At 39.2% G+C, this 19,482-nt stretch overlaps 1 protein-coding gene and 1 non-coding gene across 9 annotated transcripts in view; both read left to right on the plus strand.

The window, feature by feature from the left end:
* NINL (ninein like) overlaps nt 1-19,482 on the plus strand; it is a 180,505-nt gene that overhangs the window by 43,189 nt on the left and 117,834 nt on the right. For 5 of the 8 annotated variants that reach the window (XR_015249325.1, XM_086701517.1, XM_086701516.1 and 2 more), the window contains exon 2: nt 5,886-6,017. The exons of the other annotated variants lie outside the window; for them this stretch is intronic. Coding sequence is in view for 4 of the 5 variants with exons in the window: in XM_086701517.1 (XP_086557643.1) it covers nt 5,886-6,017 (132 nt within the window). In the remaining variant the exon portion in view is untranslated. The remainder of the gene's footprint in view (nt 1-5,885; nt 6,018-19,482) is intronic. 8 annotated transcript variants of the gene reach the window in all.
* On the plus strand, nt 14,236-14,342 carry LOC112869778 (U6 spliceosomal RNA). The gene has a single exon (XR_003224424.1). It is a non-coding gene; the product is annotated as a U6 spliceosomal RNA (small nuclear RNA).

Raw genomic sequence — 19,482 nt, forward strand, 5'->3', positions numbered from 1 at the left:
CTGAGCTGCTCAGAGGCTGCTCCACACATATCTGAATATTTGGGTAACATTTATTCAAAGAATTTGAGAGCTTTCACTCTCTGGTACATGCATTTTTAGGATTCCTTGCTCATTTTGCAGTTGCTGTGATTGCCCAAACGGCAGGCTGTCAAAACAGTTTTTTTCTAGGGAAGTTTTAGCTGCCACTCATGGTGAGTGGTGCTTCCCTCTGCCAAGAAACTGTGCAAAGGGAAATGCACCCTGTGCCCATTGCTCCCTTCCAATATCTGCCTGCTCTTGGTTGCTCCCAAATGTCTTTCTTCCATAGTTGTTTTTGTACTTGTCCAGAGTTTATAACTGTTAGCTGGAGAAGGGTTGATATGGTAGGACCTTATTGGCCCCTACAGATTTAAATGAAATTTGTGTCCTTCTCGGGTGTTGAATTTGGTAAGTTCTTTATAGATTTTGGATACAAACCCTTTATCCAATGTCATTTGCAAATATCTTTTCCCATTCCCTTGACTGCCTTTTAGCTTTGTTGATTGTTTCCTTTGCAGTAGTGCAGTAGCTTTTTATCTTGATGAGATCTTGAGTAGTTCATTTTTGCTTTTATCTCCCTTGCCTTTGGAGATGTGTCAAGCAAGAAATTGCTGTGGCTGTGGTCAAAGTGGTTGTTGCCTGTTTTCTCCTGTATGGTTTTGATGGTTTCCTGTCTCACATTTAGGTCTTTCATTTATTTTGAGTTTAGTTTTGTGTATGGTGTAAGAAAGTGGTCCAGATTCATTCTTCTGCATGTTGCTGTCCAGTTCTTCCAGCTGGAGACTGTCTTTCTTCCATTGGATACTCTTTCCTGCTTTGTGAAAGATTAGTGGGCCATACGTTTGTACCAGACCCAGTTTGTATTCACCTCAATCCATGATCTTGACTTAAAAAACTTAAAAACTTAAAAATAGACCTACCCTATGACCCAGCAATAGCACTGCTAAGAATTTACCCAAGGGATACAGGAGTACTGATGCATAGGGACACTTGTACCCCAATGTTTATAGCAGCACTCTCAACAATAGCCAAATTGTGGAAAGAGCCTAAATGTCCATCAACTGATGAATGGATAAAGAAATTGTGGTTTATATACACAATGGAGTACTACGTGGCAATGAGAAAGAACGAAATCTGGCCTTTTGTAGCAAGGTGGATGGAACTGGAGAGTGTGATGCTAAGTGAAATAAGCCTTAGAGAGAAAGACAGATACCATATATTTTCACTCTTATGTGGATCCTGAGAAACTTAACAGAAACCCATGGGGGAGGGGAAGGAAGAAAAAAAAAAGAGGTTAGAGTGGGAGAGAGCCAAAGCATAAGAAACTTTAAAAACTGAGAACAAACTGAGGGTTGATGGGGGGTGGGAGGGAGGGGAGGGTGGGTGATGGGTATTGAGGAGGGCACCTTTTGGGGATGAGCACTGGGTGTTGTATGGAAACCAATTTGACAATAAATTTCATATATTGAAAAAAATTGTTTTTAATGTTTCTTTATTTTTGAGGCAGAGAGAGAGAGAGAGAGACAGAGCTCATGCAGGGAAGGGGCAGAGAGAGAGGGAGACACAGAATCAAAAGCAGGCTCCAGGCTCTGAGCTGTCAGCACAGAGCCCGATGCAGGGCTTGAACTCACAACAGTGAGATCATGACCTGAGTTGGTCAGATGCTTAACCGACTGAGCCACCCAGGTGCCCCATAACTTGTATTCTTTTTAAAATAACCTGTCATCCTTTGCCTGTTTTTAAAATGTAGTGGTTTGTAAACACTCTTTACAAAATAAGAATATTAGCATTTCCCTTTTGGTTCTGTATATTTTATTAGATAATTGCCTGTTATTTTAAATTTTCAACAGCTTTATTGTTAGAGAATTCCGTAAGGTTCACTCATTTAAAGTGTATTCTTTATGGGATTGCACAATTATTGTCATAATCAAATTTTCAAACATTTACATTACCCCAAAAATAAACCCTGTGTCTCTAGCAGTAATTCCCCATTCTCCTCGTACCCACTCCTTATGTCCTATCGGCCTAGACTAGTCTTCTTTCTTTCCCTATAGAATTGCTTATTCTGGACATTTTATCTGAATGAATCATATAATCTGTGGTCTTTTGGAGCTGGCTTTTTCACTTAAGGATAATGATTTTGAGGTTCATCTATGTTGTAGCATGTATCAGGACTTCATTCTTTTTGACTGCTGATGAATTCTCCTGGTGGGTGTACTTTGTTTTGTTTACCATCCATCAGTTGATGATTCAACACTTGGGTTAGTTCCATCAGTTTGCTCTTAGGAATAATGCTGCTGTGAACATTCATGTGCAAGTTTTTGTCTAGATGTATGTTTTCATTTTCTCTTGTGTATGTATCTAGGAGTAGAATTGCTGAGTCGTATAGTAACTCTATGTTTAACCTTCTGCAGGATTGCCAAATGATCTTCCAAAGTAGCTGCTCCATTTTAGATACCTCTTAGCAATGTATGAGGGATCCAATTTCTGCACATCCTCTCCAGTGATTATTTTCTGTCTTTGTGAGTGTAGGCATTCTGGTGGGTAGAAAGTGGTTATTATATCTCAGTGTCATTTTCATTTTCATTTCCGTAATGACTAAAGATCTTGACCTGAGCATCTTTTCATGTGCTTTTTGTCCATTCATGTATCTTCTTTGATGAAATATATGTTAAATTTTATACTGATAAACTGCTGTCTGTAGAGGCTGCCCCAGTTTATATTTCCATCAGCACAGCCTAGAGTTCTATTTTCAACAGTGTGCCAATTCATATGTTGAAGCCCCACTGAACTAATGAAGTTAAAATAAGGTCATGTATTGGGCTCTAAGACAGTATGACTAGTGTCCTTACAAGAAAAGGAGTTAAGGACACAGACACACATAGAGGGAAGACCATATTAGAATACAGGGAGAAGAAGGCTATCTGCAAGCCCCAAAGAGAGAGTCCTTAGAAGGAACCAACCCTGCTGTTATCTTGAGCTTGGATGTCCAGCCTCCAGAACTGTGGGAAAATAAATTTCATTTATTTTTTATTTTTTTAAATGTTTTTTGTTTTATTTGAGAGAGACAGAGACAGAGTGTGAGCTGGGGAAGGGCAGAGAGAGAGGGAGACACAGAATCCAAAACAGGCTCCAGGCTCTGAGCTGTTAGCACAAAGCCTGACGCGGGGCTCAAACCCACAAACCATGAGATCATGACCTGAGCTGAAGTCGGCCGCTTAACTGACTGAGCAACCCAGGTGTCCCTAAATTTCATTTGTCTTAAGGCACTTAGTCTGTGGTAATATACAAAGTAATATACAATCTGATAAGTGAAAAGTCATGTCTCCTTGTCTCTTTTGGTAAATATTGTTAAGTATCTCCTAACTGTTTGTTGTATTTGTAAGTAATCTAGATCCTTTGCTAGGTTACTTAGGGTATAAATCTTGTTCATTATTGATTTTAGGAGCTCTTTATTTAGTAAATTAGCCCTTTTTTTTAAGTTTATTTATTTTGAGAGACAGAGAGCCTGTGCGAGTGAGCAGGGGAGGGGCAGAGAGTGGGAGAGAATCCCAAGTAGGCCCCCAACTGTTAGTGTGGAGCCCAATGCACTGAACCCCACCTAGGCTCCAAGAAAATTAGCCTTTTGTCTGTTGTTTGCATTAGAATTGTTTTAGTTTGCCATTTATCTTCTGACTTTATTCTTTTTAATTTTAAATGTGTATTTATTTTGAGAGAGAGAATGTATGCATGTGATCGGGGGAGGGGTAGAGAGAGAGTGGAGAGAGAATCCCAAGCAGGCTGCACACAGAGCCCAACATGGAGCTGTATCTCATAACCGTGAGTTGTGAAATCAAGAGTTGCATGCTTAACCGACTGAGCTACCCAGGCGCTCCTCTTTTGACTTCATTCTTTGCCTCTTAGAAATTTTAACTTTCATGTAGTCAAACTTCCCACTCTTATAAGAATGATGCAGAATTTATATTTTATTCTAGTTCTTTTACAGATTGAGTTTTTCTTGGTTTAAATTTCTGGTTCTTCTGGAATTTACTTTGCTAAAAAGAATGAGATAAGTATCCAAATTTATTTTCTTATATACAGCTAATCAGTTTTTTTGACAGCACTTTCTTGATAAATTGTTTTGTCCTTTGATATACAATATCACTTTTATCATATGCTAGATATGCTGTATATATTTTGAACTATTTTTTAGGCATTTTCTGTTCTATTTTTGTTCAGTGACTCTTTTTCTCTAGACTTTCACTAGTATTACCTTGTTTAAATTACTACAGCTTTATAACTGTTTTAATATTTCATAAGGCTAGACCTCTCTTACTCTTCTTCCTTTTCAGAAATATCCTGGCTATTCTGCTTGTATATATGAACTCAGAATTAACTTGTTTATACCCCCAAAATACCCCCATTGGTATTTTTATTAGGTAAACATTAAATGTGTAGATGAAGGAGACTAGATACTAAATAGTCAGCCTCCTTATGCAATAACATGGTGTGTCTTTCCATTTGTTAAAGTCTTCTGTGTTTGTCTTTCAGGAATTTACTGATGCAGGTCTTACAGATTTTTTTTTTTTTTTTTTTAGGAAGATTATTATTATTTTTTTAAATATAATTTGTGTCAAGTTGGCTAAATACAGTGTGCTCTTGGTTTGGGGGATAGATTCCCGTGATTCACCGCTTACATACAACACTCAGTGCTCATCCAAACAAGTGCCCTCCTCAATGCCTACCACCCATTTCCCCACTCTCCACCTCCCTCCCCGCATCAACCCTCAGTTAGTTCTCTGTATTTAAGACTCTCTTATGGTTTGCCTTCCTCCCTCTCTGTTTGTAACTATTGAGGAAAATTATGTTTTAATGTAATAATGAAACAAAAGACAATTTTATTTTATGATAAAGAATATATAATTATACATCAGACAAAATGACATCATTCATAAAGTATCACAAATGTGAAAATTATTATAAAGATGAGGAAAATAGATTTCATCAAATTTCATTTTCTCCAAAGTAACATAGTTGTTTGATGCAAAGTAGTACCTGGGTTCCTGTAAATGGCTTTTCTTTTCTTCTACTTATTCTCTTTATTTCATGTGTCTGTTCTAAGCCCATAGACTTTAGGATCAGACTTTTGTTTCTTTTAATGTGTTATTTTTCTTGTTTTACCCATGATTATGTATATACTTAGGGGCTTACATTATTGGGAATAGTCTAAGGTAAATGAGTAATGAGGATAAACTTGATCTGCATTATCTGTCTTCTGAGAGCACTCAGGGGTTTCATCCTCAGCCCAGTGATGCCCTGCTTGTCACTCCTTCTAATGAGTGCTGAGGTGGGCATTCAGGTTCATATATTTTTAATGGATCAGTTGGGACCCAGTTCTCCTTTATACTCTGACTAACCTATATCAACTCTGGATTTTTCTGATAATTGTTTCTCTCCAGGTCCAGATCTAATACATTTCTTTAGATTATTTTTGTGTATTTATTATAAATAGATTTTTTCTTCATTATATTAACTGATTATTATCTGACTATAGGAATAAAGGCTATTAACTTTTTTGTTATTAGTTTTATACCCAGGCAGATTAGTGAATAGCTTTCATTCTGATTATAAAGCATTTGCTAATAAATTTGAATCTTTAAAAAAAATGCTTGTGACAAATGTAGCAATGAGTTCAAAACTCTAGCAGTGTTGGCCCTTGTCAGATTATGAAGACTACCAGAAATTTAAGAAGAAATCAGTGCTCTGCCAGGGCTGGGGTCACTGGGGAGCCTTTGTCCTCCATGTCATCTGCATTGTCCCTCCAATTCCTGAGGTAGACAATTGACATTTTGGTATGGTGGTATTATATGAAGTTCTTTCTATCACAGATAATGCGAAGGTGTGTGTGGTACTAACAGATTGCCACCCCAGCCGGCTCCAGTGTAGGCCTCTGCAGAAGACACTGGCCCAGCAGTGTTCAACACTTCACCCGTTTCTGGAACTCAGTCCCATCATGGCAGGTATATGTAAAAGGCACACATTTCAAAAACAGGCTCCATGTGAAAGAAAAAGCCCCAAATACTTGTGAATACAACTTTGTCTTATTTTTGTAGATATCCATTACTGTTAGCAGTTTCTGCCTATCTGGTGGTTTTCCTGTGTATATCTTCTTGGATTTCTTAAAATGATGATTCACCTGGATTAAGTCAAGCATCTTACCAGTTGACAAGTCAGGTTTTCTCTTGATTGGCTATATTTTCATGCCCAACCAGTCTCTCTCACCTGTAGCACAGACTGGATGTCTCTGGATGAGACCACAAGGTCCACATCTGTGTTATCCCAACCAGGTCCCCTGCCCCAACATGGCTAGATGCTCCCTCTCCTGGCAATGCCATCTGTGCCCCAGGCCCTTGTTAAGTCAAATTGCATTTCAGCACTCTCCTCATTTACATTTATTTCTGCCTTGGAATCTTGGCAGCAAAATCCTGCTACTAAAATACTGGTTTCAAGAGAGCAGCATCTAGAACCTGACATATAGAAGGAGCTTAGGAAATGTTTGTTGCATAAATCCTTCTTAATAAAATCTTTGACTTCATTCTCTTCCATACATAAAAGATGAAATACATTCTTAAAAAACTATTAAATCTGTACAGTTCTGCTTGGGCTGCCATAACAAAGTACTACAGACTACAAACAAACAAGTTTATTTTCTCACTGTTTTGGAGAATGGAAGTCTGAGATCAAGGTGTCAGTAGGATTGGTTTCTAGTGAGACCTCTCCCCTTGGGATGCAGATAGCTTCCTTGTTGCCCTGTGCTCACATGGCTTGCCTTTCCATGCTTGTAGGGAGAGAGCAAGCTCTCTGGTGTCTCTTTTAAGGACATTAATCCTGTCAGATTAGTGCTTCACCCGTATGAGCCCATTTTACCTTAATTACTTTCTTAGAAGCCCCATCTCCAAATACGTCACACTGGTGGTTAAGGGTTTAATGTATAAATTTGGGGGGGGGGGGATACAAACATTCAGTCCATAGTAATATCTTGGCCACTTTATGTTGTAAGTTTTGTTTTTGTTTTTTTAATAAAAATAGTCAAATTCACATTATGGTGATGGCTTAAGAAATTATCTAGAATCTCTGGGAAGTTCTAAAGTTGAGCTTGGAAGGTACTACTGTGGCCTGAATGTTTGTATCCTCCCCAAATTCATATGTTGAAATTCTAACTCCCACGTTTGATGGTATTAGGAAGTGGGGTCTTTGGGAGGTGCTTAGGTCATGAGGGTGGAGCCCATGAATGGAATTAGTGCCCATGTGAAAGAGGCCCCAGAGAGCTCCCATGTTCCTTCCACCACGTGAGGACACAGCAAGAAGGCGCCAGCCTATGAACAAGAAAGTGGGCCCTCACCAACACCTGACCCTGCTGGTGCCTTGGTCTTGGACTTGCCACCCTGCAGGACTGTAAGTCAGAAGTTTTTTGTTTATAAGCTACCCAGTCTGTGGTATTTTGATAGAACAGCCTGACTGGACTGATAGATGTGATCCCCAAATACACTGTTCCTCACGTGCAGGCTTCTTAATATCCCCAACTATTACAGTTTCCTGAAGAGCTTTTTGGAAGCTTAAGGACAAGCCCAGAGCATTCTGTTGAGTTTAGAGTATTTCCAAGTCAGTCATTTTTATTCTTTTTATTTCTCCATGAAGATTGCTGCTAAAATATGGTTTGATTTGATTTAAAGTTCGTTCGTTTTTGGGGCGCCTGGGTGGCGTAGTCAGTTAAGCGTCCGACTTCAGCCAGGTCACGATCTCGCGGTCCGTGAGTTCGAGCCCCGCGTCGGGCTCTGGGCTGATGGCTCAGAGCCTGGAGCCTGTTTCCGATTCTGTGTCTCCCTCTCTCTCTGCCCCTCGCCCGTTCATGCTCTGTCTCTCTCTGTCCCAAAAATAAGTAAAACGTTGAAAAAAAATAAAAAATAAAAAAATAAAGTTTGTTCGTTTTTGAGTAATCTCTACACTCAAGGTGGGGACTCAAGGTGGGGCATGAACTCTACAACCCCAAGATCAGGAGTCACATGCTCTTCCAACTAGACCAGCTTCTGATTTGATTTTACATGATTTGTTAAATGTCTTTTATCCCACTTAATTGGATAGTGTCCTACTCTGTAGTGTTTTTAAGAAGCAAATTTAGGCTGAATTAGGTGTGAGTGTGTTTGTCCAGCATGAAGTTATTGGGGCTTACATGTCCTGTTCTGAAGGTAAAACACTCTGGGGGATGTAAAGGACCCATAGCTGCTGGGTGTATAATTTTAGAGATTGTCTTGGGGAAAGGGAGTAGAAGTGGCTTTGGGGAAAGTTTGTGGGTTTCTTTTGTTTTCCTAAATGCTTTCTGGGGCTTCTCATTTCTCATTTAGGCCATTTATTTTATTTACTCTTTTGGGGAGTGTGTTTCTTCAAGCCCTGTCACACCAAGAGGGAATTCACCACAAAGCAGGTACTTGCCATGCCAGGATTCAGACCAGCATTTAACATTTTCCTCTTAACTGAACTTGAAGTATAACATTACATAACAAAAGTGCACAGATAATAATGAATTGTCACAGAGTTAACATACATGTATAACCACCATCCCAGTAAAAAGAATAGAATATTACTGACTACCCCCTCATATGTTGTCCTATTTATTTTTTCCTTTCTACTGTCCTCTATCTTAACTTTTAACACCACAGAGTAATTTTTCCTGCTTTTGAATTTAATGTAAATGGAATCATGCAATATGTCTGGCTTCTTTTCATTATGTTTGTGAGATTCAGGTTGTTGTCATTGCCATGCAGTTCATTCTTTACCATTGTTTTATAGTTTTCCAGAATAGATCACAAAGTATTTATTTTTACCTTTGATAGATATTTTATAGTGCTTTTTTTCCTTTTTTTTCTATTTAAATTTTAGTTTACATACAGTGCAATATTGGTTTCAGGAGTAGAATTCAGTGATCCATCACTTATACACAACACCCAGTGCTCATCATAAGTGTCCTCCTCATACCCATCACCCATCTAGCCCATCTCCCACCCACCTCCCTCTGTCAACCCATAGTTTGTGCTCTACCATTAAGAGTCTCTTGTAGTTTGTTTCAGTCTCTTCTCTTCCCCCCACCTTCCTATATGTTCATCTGTTTGTTTCTTAAATTCTACATACGGGTGGAATCATACGGTATTTGTCTTTCTCTGTTTGAGTTATTTCACTTAGCGTAGTACATTCTGGCTCCATCCAAATCATTGCATATGGCAAGATTCCATTCTTTTTGATGGCTGAGTAATATTCCACCACACACACACACACACACACACACACACACACACCACCATCATCATCATCATCACCATCATTATCATCTTGTTTATTCATTAGTTGATGGACATTTGGGCTCTCTCCATAGTCTGGCTATTGTTGATAAAGCTGCTATAAACAAACATAGGCTATGTGGAGCCCTCCAAATCTGTATTTTTGTGTTCTTTGGGTAAATACTTATAAGTGAAATTGCTGGATCATAGGGTAGTTCTATTTTTAGTTTCTTGAGGAACTTCCATACTGCTCTCCCGAGTGGCTGCCCCAGTTTGCATTCCCACCATTAGTGCAAGAAGGTTCCTCATTCTACTCATCCTCACCAACACCTGTTTTTTCTTGTCTTAATTTTAGCCATTCTGACAGGTGTGAGGTGCTATCTCCTGGTGGTTTTGATTTGTATTTTCCTGATAATGAGTGATGTTGAGCATCTTTTCATGTATCTGTTAGCCATCTGGATGTCTCCTTTGGAACGTGTCTATTCATATCTTATGCCCATTTCTTAACTAGGTTATTTGTTTTTTGGGTGTTGAGTTTGATAAGTTCCTTATAGGTTTTGGATACTAACTCTTTATCTGATATGTCATTTGCAAATATCTTTCCCCATTCTGTCGGTTGCCTTTTAGTTTTGTTGATTGTTTCTTTCACTGTGCAGAAGCTTTTTATCTTGATGAGGTCCTAATAGTTCATGTTTGCCTCTAGAGACATGTCTAGGAAGAAGCTGCTATGGCCTAGGTCAAATAGGTTGTTGCCTGTGTTCTCCTCTAGGATTTTGATGGTTTCCTATCTCATATTTAGGTCTTTCATCCATTTTGAATTTATTTTTGTGTCCGGTAGAAGAAAATGGTCCAGTTTCATTCTTCTGCATGTTGCTGTCCAGTTTTCCCATCAGCATTCGTTCTGTTGGGAACAGATTCTGTCCCAAGAGACTGTCTTTTTTCCATTGGATATTACCTCCTGCTTTGTTGAAGATGAGTTGATCATATAGTTGCAGGTTTGTTTCTGGGTTCTCTATCCTTTTCCACTGATCTGCATGTTTGTTTTTATGCCAGTACCACACTGTCTGGATGACTATAGCTTTGTAATATAGCTTGAAATCTGGAATTGTGATGCCTCCAGTTATATTTTTCTTTTTCAGAATTGCTTTGGCTATTCGGGGTCTTTTGTGGTTCCATACAAATTTTAGGATTGTTTTGTTCTAGCTCTGTGAAAAATGGTGGTGGTATTTTGATAGGGATTGCATTAAATGTGTAGATTGCTTTGGGTAGTGTAGACATTTTAACAGTGTTATTCCAATGCACAAGCATGAAATGCTTTTCCATTTCTTTGTATCCTCTTCAGTTTCTTTCATAAGTGTTCTGTAGTTTTCAGAGTATTGATCTTTTACTTCTTTAGTTAGGTTTATTCCTGGTATCTAATTGTTTTTGATGCATTTGCAAATGGGATCAATTCCTTGATTTCTTTTTCTGCTGCTTTGTTATTGGTGTGTAGAAATGCAACCAATTTCTGTACATTGATTTTATCTCCTGTAACTTTGCTGAATTCATGTATTAATGTATGAATTCATGTAGCAATTTTTTGGTGGAGTTTTTCAGGTTTTCTACATGAAGTATCATGTCATCTGCAGATAGTGAAAGTTTGACTTCTTTCTTGCTGATTTGGATGCCTTTTATTTTCTTTCTTTCTTTTCTTTTTTCTTTTCTTTTATTTTTTTCTTTGTTGTTGTTGTTGTTGTTGTTGTTGTTGTTGTCTTATTGCTGAGTCTAAGACTTCCAGTACTATGGTAAATAGTAATGGTGAGAGTGGACATCCTTGTCTTGTTCCTGACTGTAGGGGAAAGGCTCGCAGTTTTCTCCATTGAGGATGATATTAGCTGTGGGTCTTTCATATATGGCCTTTATAATGTTGCGGTATGTTCCATCTATCCCTACTTTGTTGAGGGTTTTTATCAAGAAAGGATGCTGTATTTTGTCAAATGCTTTTTCTGCAGGTATTTACAGGATCATATGATTCTTATCCTTTGCTTTATTAAATGTGGTGTATCACATTGATTGTTTTGCAAATATTGAACCAACCCTGCAGCCCAGGAATAAATCCCACTTGATCATGGGGAATAGGTGAATAATTCTTTTAATATACTTTTGAATTCAATTTGCTAGTATCTTGTTGAGAATTTTTATATCCATGTTCATCAAGGATATTGGCCTGTAATTCTTCTTTTTAGTGGGGTCTTTTTCTGGTTTTGGAATCAAGATAATTATGGTTTCATAGAATGAATTTGGAAAGTTTCCTTGTATTTCTATTTTTTTGAAATAATGTGAGAATAGGTATTAACTCTCCTTTTTTTTTTTTTAAAGTTTACCTATTTTGAGAGAAGAGAATGAGATAAAGGTGTTGCATGTATGAGCAGGGCAGGGGCAGAGAGAGAGGGAGAGAGAGAATCTCAAACAGACCTCGCTGTCAGTACAGAGCCTGACATGGGGCTCAATACTATGATCCATGAATTCATGACCTGAGCTGAAATCAAGAGTCGGACACTTAACCAATTGAGCCACCCAGGTGCACCTTCTTCTTCTTCTTCTTCTTCTTCTTCTTCTTCTTCTTCTTCTTCTTTTCTTTGAGTTGACTTTATTTATTTATTTTTTGGGGGGGGGCAGAGATAGAGATAGAGAGAGAATCTCAAGCAGGCTCTGCTGTCAGTGCAGAGCCCTTGGGCTTGAACTCACGAACTCTGAGATCATGGCCTGAGCGGAAATCAAGAGTCAGACACTTAACCAACTGAGCCACCCAGGCACCCCTGTTGGGAGATTTTTGATAACTGATTGAATTTCTTTGCTGGTGATGGGTCTGTTCAAATTTTTCTATTTCTCCCTGTTTCAGTTTTGGTAGTTTGTGAGTTTCTAATAATTTGTCCATTTTTTCCAGATTACTTAGTTTGTTGGCATGTAATTTTTCATAGTATTCTCATAACTGTTGTATTTCTTTAAAAAACATTTTGTTACGGTTTATTTATTTTTGAGACAGAAAGAGACAGAGCTTGAGTGGGGGAGGGGCAGAGAAAGAGAGGGAGACACAGAATCCAAAGCAGGCTCCAGGCTCTGAGCTGTTGGCACAGAGCCCAACGCGGGGCTTGAACCCACAAACCACGAGATCATAACCTGAGCTGAAGTCGGCTGCTTAACCAATGAGCCACCCAGGCTCCCTAATTGTTGTATTTCTGTAGTGTTCGTTGTGATCTCTCCTTTTTCATTCTTCATGTTATCTATTTGGGTCCTTTCTCTTTTCTTTTTGATCAGTCTGGCTAGGGGGTTATCAATTTCATTAATTCTTTTGAAGAACTAGCTCTTAGTTTTGTTGATCTATCCTACTGGGATTTTTTGTTTCTGTATCATTTATTTCTGCTCTAGTCTTCATTATTTCCCTTTTTCTTCTGTCTTTAGGCTTTATTTGTTCCTTTTCTAGCTCCTTTAGATACAAGATTAGGTTGTTTATTTGAGACCTTTTTTGCCTCTTGAGGTAGGCCCGTATTGCAATATACTTTCATTTTAGGAATGCCTTTGCTGTATCCCAAAGGTTTCATTTGAACTGTCATGTGTTCATTTTCATTTGCTTCCATGTACTTTTTTTATTTCATCTTTAATTTCCTTTTAACCCATTCATTCTTTAGTAGGATGTTCTTTAAGGTCAATGTATTTGTGGTCTTTCCAAATTTTTTTTTTTGGTGGTTAACTTCAAGTTTCATAGTGTTGTGATCTGAAAATATGCATGGTATGATCTCCACTTTTTTGTACTTGTTGAGGGCTGAAGTGTAACCCAGTTGATCAATATTTGGGTTGCTTCTAGTTTTTGGCTACTATGAATAATGCTGCCTAAGAAAGCATGTCATTTGGTGCATAAATCCATGCATTTCTGTTGAGTATATACCTAAGGAGTTAGATATTCATGTCATAGGATGCATGTATGTTTTTAGGTTTGGTAGGTAACATTGAACAGGTTTTTAAAAATTTTTGTGCCGTATATACCCCCATTAACAAGAACGAAGCATTGCAGTTGCTCCATGTCATTACCAGCATGTGATGTGATCAGTCTTTTATATTTTAACCAGTGGTTGATATGCTGATAAAGTTTTAACAACTGCCCCTCTCCTAGAAGTCCTAGGTGGTAGCACTTGCCAGCTATTGTGGTGTAAATACTCCCACCAGAGCCGATTTTAAGCTACCAACATGATGTCCTTGAGACAGAATCGGACAGAAGTGTGCAAAATGAGCTTTCACCAGTTGGTATGAGCAGCGACAGCCACCTGATTGTAGCCATTTGATGCCTTTTGACAGCCATCAAAGTCTAAGACAGGAGAGGATAGTGGGAAATAAAATGTTGGTCATTGAGCATATAGTTAAAAGTATCAGCAAGGATTTACAGTGAATATAGGATCTCAGTTGGAGGCCAAGACAGGGAAACTGCCACACATGCTTTGAATGGCAGGGAAGGTGGTGCCTTAGAAATAATTACCTGTGTACCCTGGTTGGGCCCTTGTATGCTCCACCCATGCTCTTCAGCCTACGGAGAGGTTCCTCATCTGTAAAATGGGTTGATTGAGTTGTACTCTCTGGGACCTCCTTCTGACTCTGATATCCTGAACATTGTCCTCAGACTGAGTATCACAGGCAAAGTAAGAAAACAATTTTTCCAGGGAAAATTTGGATTGAATAACAAAGTTAGAGAAATCACTTGTGAAACATTCAGTAAGAGTCCATATGCAGGAAAAGATAGAGAATCTTTGTGCCAGACCTGCTCAGGGTTAAAAATTCAAGTTTATACTTACTGAGATAATGAGCTCTGTTACTCATCACCTTGGTTAAATAGCCATCCACAGTTTAAAAAATGCAGCTTGAAGACAGGTCTGTTGTGCTCGCTTCGGCAGCACATATACTAAAATTGGAACGATACAGAGAAGATTAGCATGGCCCCTGCGCAAGGATGACACGCAAATTCGTGAAGCGTTCCATATTTTTTGAAAAGATGTTCAGTGTCGCTCCTTATCAGGGAAATACAAATCAAAACCACACTCAGGTATCACCTCACACCAGTCAGAGTGGCCAAAATGAACAAATCAGGAGACTATAGATGCTGGAGAGGATGTGGAGAAACGGGAACCCTCTTGCATTGTTGGTGGGAATGCAAATTGGTGCAGCCGCTCTGGAAAGCAGTGTGGAGGTTCCTCAGAAAATTAAAAATAGACCTACCCTATGACCCAGCAATAGCACTGCTAGGAATTTATCCAAGGGATACAGGAGTACGGATGCATAGGGGCACTTGTACCCCAATGTTCATAGCAGCACTCTCAACAATAGCCAAATTATGGAAAGAGCCTAAATGTCCATCAACTGATGAATGGATAAAGAAATTGTGGTTTATATACACAATGGAATACTACGTGGCAATGAGAAAAAATGAAATATGGCCTTTTGTAGCAACGTGGATGGAACTGGAGAATGTGATGCTAAGTGAAATAAGCCATACAGAGAAAGACAGAGACTTATGGTTTCACTCTTATGTGGATCCTGAGAAACTTAACAGGAACCCATGGGGGAGGGGAAGGAAAAAAAAAAAAAAGGTTAGAGTGGGAGAGAGCCAAAGCATAAGAGACTGTTAAAAACTGAGAACAAACTGAGGGTTGATGGGGGGTGGGAGGGAGGGGAGGGTGGGTGATGGGTATTGAGGAGGGCACCTTTTGGGATGAGCACTGGGTGTTGTATGGAAACCAATCTGACAATAAATTTCATATAAAAAAAAAAGAAGACAGGTCTGTTTATTTAAAAGTTCATTGTGTCAAGGAAGATTGGGCAAGGATGTTTAGACTGAATATAAATTCTTTTGGGGAGCGCTTGGGAATAAGATATCTGTTTTAGCAAATGCCCTTCAACTGTGCTCACCTTGGTTCCTTTAGGAAGAAAAACTGTCACTGCTTATTTCATGCAAATGCTATTTAGTATTTGGGTAGAAGTAGAGAACTAAGTTTAGGAATTCTAGTATAAAAAGTAAAAACTCCAGCGTGTGTGATTCAGAACAGGGAAACTTCTCCTAAGGACCATACACCTCAGCCAAAGTGAGGTGGTTCCTGAGGTTTCCAGATAAACCATGTTTCTACTAACTGAAATTGTTTATGCCAGGGCAGCCTTTCAGTAAAGTCAAATCACGCAACTTTTTAATCTGTCTGTATCTTGTTATTTCATTGGAATTAAATTCCTTGAAGAATAGTAGATATAGAGTGAAACTAATGAAAGATACAATCCTGTGCTTCATGGTGTACAGTCTGAAAATAAATAGATTAGACTGTGGACCATTAGCCCTGTGTCCCAACTTCATGGTCTTATGTGGATGCTGGTGAGGCCAGAGCGCTGGTCTGCCAGGGCAACTTATTTATTTTTGAAGGAGAGAGAGACAGAGCATGAGCAGTGGAGGAGCAGAGAGGGAGACATAGAATTTGAAGCAGGCTCCAGGCTCTAAGCTGTCAGCACAGAGCCCGATGCGGGGCTCGAACTCACGAACTGTGAGATCATGACCTGAGCCGAAGTCAGATGCTTAACCGACTGAGCCACCCAGGTGTCTCTGCCAGGACAACTTAGCATCGCTGTTTTCCTGTTCAAATTCTGTATGTGAAATCATGCTGGTCAGCAAACAGAGGTGAGAGTGTCTTGTGAGATAGATGAGTGTGGCTTTGTTCCCACTGCCAGACAGGGTTTCCTCTTACATCTTCCATGCCAGCCAGAGGTTGCTGCCTGGGGTACTCTTTTAAGAATCCTAAGGTCTGGTCTCAGCACAGAGCAGAGAGCATGCTTGCAGGTAGAGCAAGGGCACCACCATTCACACCCCTGCTCCAGGTGTCAGGGTGGTGAGGGCATACTACCATTATGACACTGTGCTGTACTGATTGACTCTGGTTATATGTAAAGAATACTGTATTCACTTTTATTTTTTTATTTTTTAAAAAAATTTTTTTCAACGTTTTTTATTTATTTTTGGGACAGAGAGAGACAGAGCATGAACGGGGGAGGGGCAGAGAGAGAGGGAGACACAGAATCGGAAACAGGCTCCAGGCTCCGAGCCATCAGCCCAGAGCCTGACGCGGGGCTCGAACTCACGGACCGCAAGATCGTGACCTGGCTGAAGTCGGACGCCCAACCGACTGCGCCACCCAGGCGCCCCTGTATTCACTTTTAAAGTGAATTTGAGTTAACTGATTTCTCTTCAATATAGAATTTCCAAAGTTGAAGCAATCTTTGAGATCATCTGATTTTATGTCCTTATTTTACACCAGAGGAACTGAGGCCCAGACAGCTAGTAGCAGTCAGGCTGAGGTGCTTGGCCCTTTTGACTAGACTATGCTGCTGCCTCAGACAGGGTGGTTGGTTTGTATTCTTAAATGAGGGCATGTGTATATTCCATCCATCACTCCTGATTCCACACTTGAGAGCAGAGAACATTTCTTTTATATCTCTTTGTATTCCACTGGATTGTCTAGGATTTCCATAGAGTGGCTATCGAGTAATTGCTTATTCCTTCAAAAAGCTTTTTATCAACAAAACCTATAATATGATGCCATTCCCACCCCCCATCACACTGGAAAAAAAATTGATAACATGTTGTATTGCCTAGGGATGGAGGAACAGGCACTTTTATACATTACTCATAGGACTAAGTTGGTGTCACTTCTGTGTATGTCAGTTTAGCAGTATCAGAATTAAACAAAGACATGTTCATGACCCAGAGGTTCCAGTTCTAGGAATTTATTCTTCAGAGGTGGTTCACCGCAGCATTGTTTATAGTAGCAGAAGATCAGAAACAATGTAAGTGTCCATTGACAGGGGGCTGATCAAATGAATTATCACACAATCATAAAATGGGGCAATAGGTGCCTCTGAGGAGGGAGTGATGTGGCAGAATTGTGGCTGAGCTAGGCTGAGATCTCACAGATGTGGCAGCAGAGGGGACTGATGTGGCTACAGCCTGAGAGCTGTAATAAAAGTACCATAGATGGGGTGACTTGAACAACAAACACATTTCTCACAGCTCAGGAGGCTGGGAAGTCCCAAGATCAGGGTGCTGGCAGATTCTGTGTCTGGGAATGGCCTGCTTTCTGATTTATAGATGGCTGCCTTGTTGCTGTGTCCTCACATGGTGGAAGGGGTAGGGGAGCTCTCTGGGGTCTCTTATATAAGGGCACTAGTCCCATTGATAAGGGGTCTAGCCTTATGACCTAATCACCTCCTAGAGGCCCCACCTCCTAATACCATCGCATTGGGGTTAGGATTTCAATATGACTTTTAGGAGGCCAAAAACATGCAGTCTGTAACATTTACCCATTCACCACTGAAGGGCATCTTGGTTGCTTCCAGGTAAAATCAGTTATGAATATAGTAGCTATAAACATCCATATGAAAGTTTTTGTGTAGACATAAGTTTTCACCTCATTTGAGTAAATACTTGCTGGATCATTTTGTAAGAATATGTCAGTCAGTTAGTTTATTATTAAAGTATAGTTGACATACAATGTTAGTTTAGTCTCAGGTGTACAACAGTGATTCAGAAACAATTCAGTAGCAATTCAGTACATTACTCAGTGCTCACCATGATAAGTGTAATCACTGTCTGTCACCATACAATGTTATTACAGTACTAGTCATATTCCCTATGGTGTACTTTTTATCTCTGTGACTTACTTACATTATAACTGGAAGTTTGTATGTCTTAATCCACTTCAGCTATTTTGCTTATTCTTACCACCCCCCACCCCCCACCTTGCAACCATGTTTGTTCTTTGTATTAATGTCTGTTTTGGTTATTTGTTCATTTGTTTTTTAGATTCCATATGTAAATGAAATCATATGGTATTTCTTTGTCTGACTTATTTTACTTAGCATGATGCCCTCTGGGTCTATCCATATTGTCAAAAGTGGCAAGATCTCATTCTTTTTTTATGGCTGAGTAATAGTCCATTGTGTATATATACCACCCCTTTTTTATCCATTCATCTGTGAGTAGACACTTACAGAAGTAAGAGTATGTTTAGTTTTATAAGAAGTTACTAGGGGTGCCTGGGTAGCTCATTCAATTAAGCATCTGACTCTTAATTTTGGTTCAGACATTGGACTCTGTGTTGACAGCACAGAGCCTGCTTGGGATTGTCTCTCTCCCTGCCCCTTACCTGTGCGTGTTCTCTCTCTCTCTCTCTCTCTCTCTCTCTCTCTCTCTCTCTCTCAAAAATAAATAAATAAACATTAAAAAAAATATTTTAAGTTACCAAACTGTTTTCCAAAGTAATTGTACCATTTTTCATTCCCATGAGCAGTGATTGAGAGGTTTGGGGTTTTTTTTTTCCTCCATATTTTGGCCAGCATTTGATTTTCTTAGTGTTCTGGGTTTGGACCATTCAAAAAGGTGTGTAATGGTGTGTCTTGTTTTATTTGCAACTCCCTAGTTGCATATAATGTTGAGCATCTTTTCATATGCCTGTTTACCTTTTGTATATTCATTTTCTTATTATTGAGTTTTAAGAGTTCTTTGTATATGTTGGATAACAAGGATATCAGACATGTCTTCAGCAAATGTTTTCTCCCAGTCTCTGGCTTGTTTTTCTTTCCTTTAATGGTGTCCTTCGTGGAGCAGAAGTTTTTTATTTTAGTAAAGTCCAACTGATCAGTTATTTCTTTCATAAATCATGCCTTTGGCATTATATATCCTTCATTTTTAAGGATGAGTTTACTGGATATAGAATTCTTGGGTGACATCCTTTTTGTCTCACTACTTCAAATATGTCACCTTCCTGCCTTTTGGTCCATGGTTCCTGAGGAGGAGTCAGCTTTTAATGTCATTGAGGATCCCTTGCTGCTTTCAGGATTTTCGCTTTCTGATCTCTCCATATCCTTACTAGTACTTATTATTACACATCTTGTTTGTTACAGTCAGCCTAGATACTCTAAGTGCTATTTCATTGTGGTATTGATATGCATTTCTCTGATGGCTAAAGAGGTAGAGCATCTTTGGTCATTTGTGTCTCCTTTGGAGAAATATCTATTCAGATCCTTTCCCCATTTTTAAATTGGGTTATTTGTGCTTTTATTATAGAGCTGCAAGAATTCTTTATATATTCTA

This window comes from Puma concolor, chromosome A3 (assembly GCF_028749965.1).
Source record: "Puma concolor isolate L17-30 chromosome A3, mPumCon1.1.hap2, whole genome shotgun sequence".
Taxonomy (NCBI): domain Eukaryota; kingdom Metazoa; phylum Chordata; class Mammalia; order Carnivora; family Felidae; genus Puma; species Puma concolor.